Consider the following 11,799-nt stretch of genomic DNA (forward strand, 5'->3'; position numbering starts at 1 on the left):
GGGTGGCCAGGGGGTGGGCGGTGGGTTTCGGGCGTGCCCGGGTCCCCTTCCCCTGGAGCAACCATGGCCTGAGACCTCACCGGCTCAGATTTTTCCAAGAGAAGTCAGAAACGTGGCCTCCCATGGGAACTCCCTAGCTCTCAGCGTCCGCCACAGTGCAAACTAAACATCAGATGGGATGCCCCAAAAGTTAAACAGAGTGTCAAGGACCCAGCAATCCCGCTCCCGAGTACAGACCCAAGAGAAATGAAAGCAGGTGTTTAAACAAATCCTTGTAGGAGCACATTCACAGCAGCACCATCCACAGCAACAAAAATAGAAACACTCATGTCCATAGATGGATGGGTGGATAAACCAGGTGCAGAATGTCCACACAATGGGACATTATTCAGCCATAAAGAGAAAGGAAGACCCGATCCACACTACAACATGGGTGAATCTCAGAAACATTATGCTGAGTGAAAGAAGATGGACACAGAAGGCCACCACCCAGGGCAGAGAGGGCAACCCTGTCGCCCCGTGTGCCCAGAAGGGAGAATAGGGAGCCAAAAGGATCACTCATGAGCCTTAAGATCTTGTGGAATTTGGACTTGCTTGGGACCAGTCATCTCTTTCTTCTTTCTGATTCTCCCCTTTTGGAATGGGAATGTCTATCCTGGGTCTGTCTCATTGCTGTATTTTAGAAGCACAAAAATGTCACAGGTTTGCAGGTGGAGAGGAATTTTGTCCCAGGATGAATCACACCCTGAGTCTCACTCATAGCTGATTTATGTGATAGCCAGGTGAGACTTTGGACTTGGTATAGATGCTGGAGCAGGTTAAGACTTTAGGGGCTGTTGGGAGAGGAGTGAATGTATTTTGCATGTGAGAAGGACCTGAATTTGGAGGGGGGCGGGCAGAGGGTAGAGTGTTATGGATTAAATTGTATCCTCTACCCTAAATTCATATTTTGAAGCCCTGACCTCCCTCCTCCACCATGTGACTGTATTTGGAGATAGGACCTTTAAAAGACTAATTAAGGTTAAGGTCATAAGGGTAGGCCCTATGGGATTGGTGTGTTTATAAGGAGAGAGAGAGACATCAGGGATGTGTGCACACAGAGAAGAGGCCACGTGAGGTCACAGAGAGAAGATGGCAGGAGAGAGGCCTCAGGAGAAACCAACCCTGCAGATACCTTGATCGTGGGCTTCCAGCCTCCAGAGCTGTGAGAAAATAAATTTTTATTGTCCAAGCCACCCAGTCTATGGTATTTTCTTAATGGTAGCCCTAGCAAACTAATGCAGATTTCATTGTTTTATTGTTATTATTATCATATGATTCCATTTACATGAAATGTCTAGCACAGGTAAATCCATAGAGACAGGAAGCAGGTTGGTGGTCGTCAGGGGCTGGGAGAGAGGGGGTGGGGAGGGGCTGCTGATGGTGATGGGGTTTTTTGTGGGAATGAAAATTTTCTGCAACTGGGGCCGGCCCGGTGGCGCACTGCTACAGTGCACCGCTTGGGAGCATGGCGGCGCTCCCGCCGAGGGTTCGGATCCCACATACAGACCGGCCGCTCACTGGCTGAGCGAGGTGCGGGCGCAACACCGAGGGTTGCGATCCGTTGCCGGTCACGAAAAAAGACAAAAAAAAACAAAACAAAACTATTTTAGGCCGGCCGGTGGCTCACTCGGTAGAGTGCGGTGCTGATAACACCAAGGCCACGGGTTTGGATCATATATAGGGATGGCCGGTTTGCTCACTGGCTGAGCGTGGTGCTGACAACACCAAGCCAAGGGTTGAGATCCGCTTACCGGTCATCTTTAAAAAAAAAAAAAAAAAAAAGAAAATTTTCTGCAACTGGATAGAGGTGGTGGGTACTCAACATTCTGAATGTGCTAAATGCCTCTGAATTATACACTTTAAAATGGCTAATTTTATGTTATATGAGTTTTACCTCGATTCCAAAAAAAATCTATGGGGGGTAAACTGGAGCCAGGGTGTGACCTTGATAATCCACACCCTGGCAGAAGCCTGAGACAATGTCCCCTGCCTTCTATTCTGCCCGAATATGTCACAAGTATCAATTTTTTCTTTTCTTTCTTTCTTTTTTTTTTTAAAGATGACTGGTAAGGGGATCTTAACCCTTGACTTGGTGTTGTCAGCACCACGCTCTCCCAAGTGAGCTAACCAGCTATCCCTATATAGGGATCCGAACCCATGGCCTTGGTGTTATCAGCACCTCACTCTCCCAAGTGAGCCACAGGCCGGCCCCAATTTTTCTTTTTCATGTGTCATTTTTAAACAGAAAGCAACAAAGTCCTTCTAAAATAAGAAAAAGAAAAAAAACAAAAAAACACTTCACTAAAATGTCATGGTGGCCACTGGTCCTAGGGGCCTCCTCTGCTGGCACGTCTGCAGAGAGTGGCCATAAAGGACACCCTGCTGGCGACACTGCTCTCTTTCGCCTTGTTGGGGGACCTCTGCCATGTCCAGGGCCGGACTTAGGGAGAGGTGAGTGGGGCACCAGGACACATAATATTTGTCAGTGACAGTGCTGAGCCCAGCACTTTGGAGCCAGAGGCAAAAATCAACATCAGGAAGAGTGTTTTCATTTAAATATGATCTTGCTCATCATGGAGTTTTTTGCCATTTATTTAGATTGTCTGTAAATACCACATTAAAACAGTATTTATCTTGACGACTGAGTTTTCCATCACCCCCTTGTATCTTACACCCAGGTCCCCCTGGCCCTGGCTAGGTCCCAGTCCATCGTTCACATGGCCTGAGGATCTCATGTGTTTGCCCGACAAAGGCTGCTGGGCACCCTCTGAAGCAGGACCACTGGGCTTTAAAAAATATATATAATTCATATAGCCTACAATTCTCATTCAAAGCGAACAACTCAGTGGCATCTAGAACATTCATGATATGCAACCATCATCTCTACTGTATTCCAAAACACCTCCATCACCCCAAAAGGAGACCTGTCCCTATCAGCAGTCACTCCCCAATCCCTCCTCCCCCAGCCCCTGGCAACCATGAATCTGCTTTCTGTCTCTATGGATTTGCATATTCTAAACATTTTGTACAAGTGGACTCATACAATATGTGGCCTTTTACGTCTGGCTTCTTTCATTTACTGTATTTTCAGTATTCATGCATGTTGTAGCATGCATCAGAACTTGTTATGGGTTGAATTGTGTCCCCCACAAAAAATATCTTGGCGGGCCGGCCCGGTGGCGCACTGGAGAGTGCGGCGCACTGGAGAGTGCGCCGCTTGGGAGCGCAGCGGTGCTCCCGTCGAGGGTTCAGATCCCATGTGGAGACCGGTTCCCGCTCACTGGCTAAGCGCGGTGCGGGCGCAACACCGAGGGTTGCGATCCCGTTACTGGTCAGTAAAAAAGACAAAAAGGAAAAAAAAAATTCTGTTGAGGGTCTACTGCTTCTTTGGGGCTGGCCCGGTGGCGCACTGGAGAGTGCGCCGCTTGAGAGTGCGGCGGCGCTCCCGCCGAGTGTTTGGATCCCATGTGGAGACCGGTTCCCGCTCACTGGCTGAGCGCGGTGCGGGTGCAACACCGAGGGTTGCGATCCCATTGCCGGTCCCCCAGTACAGGCGCGACACCAAGGGTTGTGATCCCGTTACCGGTCAGTAAAAAAGACAAAAAGGGAAAATATATATATATATATCTTGGCATTCTAACCCCCAGTACCTCATAATGTGACCTTATTTGGAAATAGGCTCTTTGCAGAGTTAACCAGGTTAGCATGAGGTCATTATGGGTGGGCCCTAATCCAATATGACTGGTGTCCTTATAAAAAGGAGAAATTTGGATATAGACACCCACACAGGGAGAATGCCACGTGAACCTCAAGGCAGAGATTGGAGTGATGTGTCTACAAGTCAAGGAACACTACAGATTGCTGGCAGCCACCAAACACTAGGAGAGAGGCCTAGAACAGATGAGTTCCTACCTCATGGCCCTCAGAAGAAACTAACCCCTGCTGACACCTTGATCTCAAACTTCTAGACTCCCGAACTGTAAGACAATACATTTCTGTTCTTTAAGACACTCAGTTGTGGGGCTGGCACTGTGGCTCACTCGGGAGAGTGCGGTGCTGGTAGCGTTGAGGCCGCGGGTTCGGATCCTATATAGGGATGGCCGGTGCGCTCAATGGCTGAGCGTGGTGCAGACCACACCATGCCAAGGGTTGTGATCCCCTTACCAGTCCAAAAAAAAAAAAAAAAAAGACACTCAGTTGTGGAACTTTGTAATGGCAGCCAAAGCAAACACACACAGAGCTTCATTCTCTTGTTATGGCTGAATAGTATTCCACTGTATGGACGTACCACATTTCATTTATCCATCCATCCATTGATGGATATTTGGACGTTGTTTCTACTTTTTTGTTATTGTGAATACTGTTGCTATAAACATGCATGTGCAAGTTTTGTATGTGGATGTAGGTTTTCATTTCTCTCGGGTCTACACTCAGGAGCGGAATTGCTGGGTCATAGGGTAACTCTGTGTTTAACCACTTGAGGAAATGCCAGACTCCTGTCCCCAGCAGCTATGCCCTGAAGACATCGGCACATGGCCCAACTCAGGTGGGATCTTCCTATACCATCTCCCACCAAGCTGTGGCTCCTTGTGGTTAGGGGTCAGGGGCCAGGGGTCAGGAGCCAGATATGACGCCCTTTGGCATTCTGGGCCCTGGTACCAGCCCTAGGTGACATCTGCCTGAAACGCCCTGAGCTGGGCTCTCCCATGGCCCGACCTAATTTTGATTAACTCCTGAAACAGAAAAACAAACTCCCTGGCACACAGCAAATCTTTAAAAAATTGGGGTCCAGTCCAATGGGAAAAGGAGCCTGGTGCTACCAGTTTCCTGGGCTGCAAAACCTTGGAAGACCCCAGGGCCATGAAAACAATGGGTGTGTCCCACAACCCCAGATCAGCCTCTCACTTTCTCACTACCTGTTTTCTTTATTGAATAAGCAATGAAAATGAAAACATAGATGCTCATTACAAGGAGATTTTCAGTGATTGAAACAGTGTGTCTTCAGAGAGGTTTTTTTTTCCTATAAGGAGCCTATTCATCCTTTTACGTTTTAGGGGGTGGGGTCCTGGGTGGGCTGGTATTGGGGGCTCTGGGGTGTGGGGAGAAGAGCCACGTCCCCACTGTCAAGCTGGGCACTGACCTGGATCTCCCGGGCATGGTATAGGACGACAAGGCCCAGCAGGATGACAGTGGAGAGGCTGATGAGGCATTTGAGAGCAAACGAGTACAGAGACTCCTGGGCAAAGAGAAAGGAGATGGGGACGATGCTGGAGGAGGTGAGTGGCCCTCCTGTCCCCCTGCTGGGCTCCTGGGCAGCGCCACCCGTTAAGCGAGGCCATCAAGGACTGGGCATGGGGTTCAGCCAGATGGGGCTCCTCCCTGTGGCTTCTCCCCACTGAGCCCCACCTTCCTGAAGTTCCCCAGTCCTGGATCCCTGTGTGTGCAAGAGCTCTGCCAGGCTGGGTGCCTGGTAGGCACTGCGCTCAAGAGTGATGCTCCTGTCCTTACTCCTTGCGCCTGGCTGACAGCAAGGTGGGAATGGCACTTTACAGCTTATGAGGCCTCACACAGGTATAGCATGTCACTGCTTCTAAGGCCTGGCCTCACATGGGCACAGCACTTCACAGGCTATAGGCTGATGTGGCCTTATCTCTCTCTGTCCTCACACTCGGTGGCACTAGGGGACCCACAGCCAGGCTGAGAAGGGAAGAAAGCCCCTTTTCTGCTCCCCGTCCTGGGGGCAACCCCCTTCCCACTCTAAGCCAGGGTGCAGCCCCTGGATGCAGGGCAGAGGGAATGAGCTGGAACCTTCCCTCCCCCATGTGCAGCACCCCTGTTACCCCCAGGAGGCCTGGGACCCCCCACCTCCATGATGCCCCAGCATTCCCTGCCTGCTACGCCTAGGGGGATAATGCAGCCCCCAAACCCATGCCTGAGGGAGCCAGGAAGCCCCAGGAGTGTCAGGGGGAGGGCCGCGCCTACCTTGGTGTACACCCCCCAGGACAGCTCCGTCTCTGTCACCATGACAACGATGCCGAACATGCCGAAGATGAGCGCATAGTCACTGAGGCGCTTCCGCTTCTCGAAGAGCACCCGCCGGTGGCCCAGGCGGTGGCCCACGTTCAAGGGCTTCCCCGAGCCCCTCTGCCCACCCGCCTCATCCTCCTCATCATCCTCATCGTCCTCCTGGTCCTGGGGCTGCCCCTGGGGGCTGCCGGGCGAGGGCTGGGTTGGCTCACTCTTGGCCACCACCTGGAGGCCCAAGTTGTGTAGGGGCTGCGGGGGGTGACCGGCCTCGGGGTCCGGAGGGTCGTGGCCCAGGGCACCCGGCACGCTGCCCAGTGGCCGCCCCATGCTGCCGTTGTGGCCGTGGCTGTTCATGGCTACCTGGGTGCAGGGGTTGGGCTCTGTGCAGGCCACCTGGGGCCCGGCATGGCTCAACGGCTGGGCTCTCACGCTGACCTGCAGGGGCACAGAGCGACTCGGTCACAGGAAGTCTTCTCCAACTGACCAGAGGGGCAGGAACCATTGCTGCCACCCCAGAATATTGTAAGGCTCAGGGGCCACCTCAGGAGATGGTAGACACAGAGTGCTGACACATGCACTTAATATCCCAGAAATATCCAAGTCTGCCTATGTCCCTCCCCTGCTCAAAACCCTCCCATGGCTCCCCAGTGCCACCCCCTAATAAATCAGACTCCACACAATGGCCAAGACGCCCTCTGTGGTCCGGCTCCCATGCGCCTCATCCTTCTCATCTCCCAGACTCACTCCCTTCCAGCCTCGCATTACCAGATCTCCACAAGCTTAGTCCTGCCTTTGGGCCTTTGTGCGGGCTCTGCCCTGTGCCCGCAACAACCTCCTACCAGACCTTTGCCTGCTGACTTCCTATGTCTCCAAGTACCCAGAACAATGCTTAGCATGCAAGTGACACTCAGGAAACATTTGCTAAATGCTGTGAGATGGAATCTACCAGCAGGTTTGCCTGGGAGGACTAGAGAGTGTCTAAGCGTATGGTTAGGAGTTGGTTCCAATCCAGCTCATCCCCTTCAGACCTTCAGGCCATTGGATGAGTTCATTTCATCCCCCTGAGCCTCTGGTTCCTCCCCTAGAGTTGTCCAAAGGCCTGAACACACTTCTGCAGGCTCAGGGTATAGCCTAGGGGACATTAGGGACCGTGGCTGTGGCTACAGAGACCCTGAGGCTCCCTGCTGCCTGGGTAGGATTTGTGATCTCCAAACAGATTCTATGACCATTTCAGGGTGGACGTGGCAATCCAGGATTGAACTTGAAAATCCGAGAACTGATTCTGCAGGGCCTTGTAAGACATGCTTGGCCAGGCCTTATGGCCTCAGGCCAGCCTCAGTTTCCCTGCCAGGCTACCGGGGAGCAGACTGCCTCATCACAGGGCAGTGTCTGATGGTGTCATATGCGACAGCAGAGACTGCAATGATGGTGACATGGGCATGCTCAGCAGGGCACTGATGAGGCTGTCTACTGTCTCCTGGTTCTGACTTGCCAGACCCTGCCCTGCCCAGCTCATCTACTATGTCACACTCTCAACATGCACCCCTGCCGCCGCCCCAGCTCATGATTATTGTGCATCTACTGTGTGCCAGGCTCCACTCTTCACCTAAAGGTCCCCTTAATCCTCAGAGTACCCCCAAGAAGGGGATCCTGCGATTTGGCCAATTTTACAGATGAGGAAACTGAGGCACAGTGCTGTGAAGGCCTGCCCAAGGTCACACCATCTCTTTACAGCCTCTCAGATTCTTCCAATAACCCGGGCGGGGGGTGGTGAGCCAGGTGTTCGCTTTGATAAGGCCAGGCTGGCATGCGCTGGGGGGTCACCTATACACCAGTCCTGGGAGGGGGTGGGTGGCGGCTCTGTGTACTCAGGACACTCCCCACCTCCACCAGGAGCAACAGACTCCAGGACTGTCATCTCAGGACATGCTAAGATGAGCCACGCTGTGCATGGGTGGGACGTGGGTGACCTTGGCCACTGCACACATTGAGACCTGTGTCCTTGTCCAGCACCTCCCACACTGTGTCTGTCCCCCCTCCGCCACGTGTCTCCAGACACTGGTGCCAGGACACAGGAGCATAAGAATCACTCCTGCTATGGCCAGGTGATTTCATGAGTCTTGAAACCTGTCCCCTCCACCCCTACCACATCAATCAGGCTGTGGCCTCCTGCAACCAGGCACTTCACAGTTTATAAGACCTGGCCTCCTGTGAGTGGATTCATGTTTTACAAGGCTTGGCCTACTGTGGGCCCAGCACTTCACAGTCTATAAGGCTGACCTTGACCCTGATCTCTCTCCCAGGTTCGAACCCCTGCTTGCCAACTGAAGGACCACTGGCTGCCAGGTGGGGCTGGGAGCTGGCACCAGAATGCACAAGGAGGCCCCAGACCCTGCCCTCACCCAGGGGGGACGAAAAAACCCCAGACGCCCCTTCCTCCATCTCCCCTGAAGGCGCAGAAGGTTGCCACCCGGGGCTGGGGGCACAGGCAGGAGAGGTGGGTGGCTTAGCAGACGAGACCCGGAGCGGGTGGGGGCTGGCAAAGGGCCCGAAGCAAACGACCTTCTGAAACGCACCGATGAAGATGCAATTTGGGGATGTGACTCAGCCACCCGATGCATGGGCCAAATTCAGCCGTGTGTCTGCCATGTTCCTTCTCGCCTGGCAGCCGTGTCCTAAGGTGCCCTGGGCAGGGAGGGGGTGGGAGGGAGGGGACAGACAGCAGGTGGCTTCCGAGAGGGCAGAGGGGTGGAGGGCTTCCCTAGTGCCCACCGTGTTAACACGCACCGGGCTCTTACTGTGTTTCAAGTCCTCGGTTAGAATGATCATATTCACTACCTATTGCCACCTAGTGAGGCCGGTGGCATTTCTGTTCCCATTTTTACAGACAGGAGATGATGATCAGAGAGGTTCAGCACCTTGCCTAAGGCCACACAGCCAGGAAGGGCAAGGACTAAATTAGTGCCATCCAGAGGCTGTAGATGGCAGGACCTGTCATCTGGGGGGGGAACAAACCTGGCCCTGCCCTTGAAGGGCCCCAAGCTTGAAGCATGGGGTGAATAACCTGATCCCTCCTCCCCTGACCTCAGAGGAAAGACAGAGTGGCCTGCCTGAGATTGCACCACAGAAGGGGACAGACTGTTTCTAAAATCTGGGTGGGACCAGACGGCTTTGCGGACAGGAGACCCCTTCCCATTCTGAGGTACACTTTCCTCTCTCCCACTGCAACCTGAGCCTAAAGGTGGAGTCCCTGAGACCCTCAGGGATTCCCAGAGGTTCAGGAGCCCCTCTGAAACCCCAGCCAAGGTTTGCGTGTTCAAGAAAAGTGTGTGTTTTTCTGGGTGAAGTCCCGGGTGTGCCAATGAGTTCTTCCATAAGGTTAGAACCAACACTCCGTGGACTGCATTTGTCTTTGAGAATCTCTGGAATTGCCATAATTATCTAACCTGTCTGGGCACAAGATCTCTGTTCCCTGTAGGCTGGGGTGGGGGGATGGAGCGGACACCTGCTTCCATGCCATTTCAGGAGACACACAATCCTACGGGAACCTGGCAGGCCAGGAGGGACCTTGAGGTGAGAAGGAAGGTGGGCAGGAAGGGGTGCGGCTAGCTCCTCCCAGCTTCCCTGCCCAACAGGACATAGGAAGAGAAACCCAGCCAGGACCCCAAAGACCCTCCAGTGAGCCCTTTTACAAATGACGGGTTGGTTAAAGCAGCTGCCTAGGAAAGACCCTCAGGTGCCACTACCAGGGAGCGAAGTCCCTGCCCCCTCCTGGGCTGCCTCATCTGTAAAGGATCCTTGTGGTGCCCACCCAACAGGGTTGGTGGCCAGAACGGAGTGAGGTCTCACATGGAAAACGCTTAGCAGGTTACAAGAGTTCAGTGCTGCCCAGGGCCTCCTTCCATCCTTCAGAACTTGACCAGGAGAAGGTGCCCTCTGTCCTTCAGTCCCTAAGCAGACAGCCCTCACCCTTTGTGAGGCTCCCAGGAACTATGGCCAGAGCAGCACATGGCAGAAAGTTCGAGGATGTGTGCGCTTCAGTTTGGACAGCCCAGAGGTCATGTGTCCCTGTGGAGGGTTAGGAAGGTCCCCAAGTATCCCCGCTCCCAGCACTCTTTAGGCCCTCACTTTGCAGGATGGACATACTATGCTTGTCCTCCTGCCCCAAGGCCAGGTGCTCTCCATGGGAGCAGGTGCAACAAGGTGCTGGCTGCCCACCTGATCCCCTGTCACCACTGCCAGGAACACGCAGCCCCTGACACTCTGCTCCATCTCCATGAGCATCTTGGGCTCACCCTAGCCTAGGGAACTCACATCTGCTGCCCCACCCTCCAGGACAACAGCTGGGGATCGGGACCTTTGTCCAGAGAGAGCTGGGAGACCCGGCTGCCTGACCTTTCCAGAGTGCTGGATCCAGAACCAGGATCCAGGACCAGATCCTGTATTTCTGGATCAAGGGGACAGTGGTGAGGGTCTCCTCCCTCGCATTCCCAAGTCATCCCGGCTTACTGCCCACCCCTGAGAGCTCTCCCACCTCCAACCGCATCTATGGAGTTTGGAGACTCGCTGTCCTGCCCCCCCCCCAAGTGATCCCAGTACCCTCTCTCTCCAGGATGGGGGTCCGTGAGTCTATACTCACTCAGGCAGTGTGCATACACCCGTCCCCCCTCCCCGTCTCCCCTGGGCTCCGGACCCCACGGAGACCCTCCCTCCTGGCCCCTGCCCCAAACCGCATCCCCTCCGGGACGTGCCTCCCTCCCCGGGCGCCCCAGGCTGCAGACCCAGAATCCTCCCGCCCATCCCCTCCGGTACCTGCAGGGCTGGACTCGGGCGGGTGGACGAGGCTGGGGGGCAGAAGGTCCCGCGCGACTGCGGACCCCCGGGCAGGGGCCGGGGTTGGGGTCGCGGCCGAGGCGGGCAGCAGCGGATAATTTAACAGGCAGTTGAGTTTTAACAAATTATTTAAAAAAAAACCCCAAAACACTGAATACCAGAAGTTCTACAAGGAATTTCGCAGCTGTAAAAAAGGAAGATTAGAGTAGGTAAATATTAAGGCCCTCTCTCATTCAAAAAAATGTAATTCTTTAGTTTCATGCTTCAAAAGACAATAAAAATGATAAAATGCTCAATTTCTTTTGGTTTCCACTGTAGGAACTACTGGTTCATCAGGGAATTCCGCCCACATTTAAAGATCCACATTCCCAGGCGCCCCCTTCACCTCCGCAGCGCGGCTGGTCCTCCAAGTCGCCCTCTTGCCACGCGTCCGGGAAGGGACCTTGGCGAAGCGACAACCCCCGTCCCCGACAGCCCTCGGGACCTCCTAGCTACCCCCTCCTCTAATTGGGTCCCCAAACTTCAGCCGCCCCTCAACCTTTGCGCACCTGGGGGCTGTCCGCCCACAAGCACCAGCTGAGGGGACAACTTTGCAAAGAGACTCGATACCTTCCCCCCACCCCAAACGACCTCCTCAGCTGTCTGCTCTACATAGAGGAGCTTTGGGGGAGGGGAGGATGTTGGCAAATGGGGAGTGCCTGGGAGCTGGGTGTGGGGGCTTCCAGGGGCAGACGAGGTGCCTGCCAGGGTGACCGGTTGGATGTCACCTTCTTTGGGAGGAGAGACGCCCACCCACATCATTCCCCCAGACCTAATCCCCAACAACTATGTTCAAGGAGGCAGGCAGCAGATCAGGAGCCAGGATCACCAGGGCTGGGGGGGGGGGGGCCCCAAAAA

At 54.1% G+C, this 11,799-nt stretch overlaps 1 protein-coding gene across 3 annotated transcripts in view; it reads right to left on the minus strand.

Moving 5' to 3' along the window:
* Positions 1-6,498, minus strand: part of KCNN1 (potassium intermediate/small conductance calcium-activated channel, subfamily N, member 1) — a 22,639-nt gene extending 16,141 nt beyond the window's left edge. For 2 of the 3 annotated variants that reach the window (XM_008576698.1, XM_008576699.1), the window contains exons 1-2: positions 6,025-6,423; positions 5,183-5,278 (exon numbers count right to left, since the gene is read on the minus strand). In XM_008576698.1, the coding sequence (XP_008574920.1) occupies positions 5,183-5,278; positions 6,025-6,423 (495 nt within the window). Of the gene's footprint in view, positions 1-5,182; positions 5,279-6,024 lie in introns of all 3 variants that reach the window. The other variant, XM_008576696.1, reaches the window with a different exon arrangement.
* Positions 6,499-11,799: the final 5,301 nt, after the last annotated feature.

Source organism: Galeopterus variegatus, unplaced genomic scaffold (assembly GCF_000696425.1).
Source record: "Galeopterus variegatus unplaced genomic scaffold, G_variegatus-3.0.2 Scaffold1390, whole genome shotgun sequence".
NCBI lineage: Eukaryota > Metazoa > Chordata > Mammalia > Dermoptera > Cynocephalidae > Galeopterus > Galeopterus variegatus.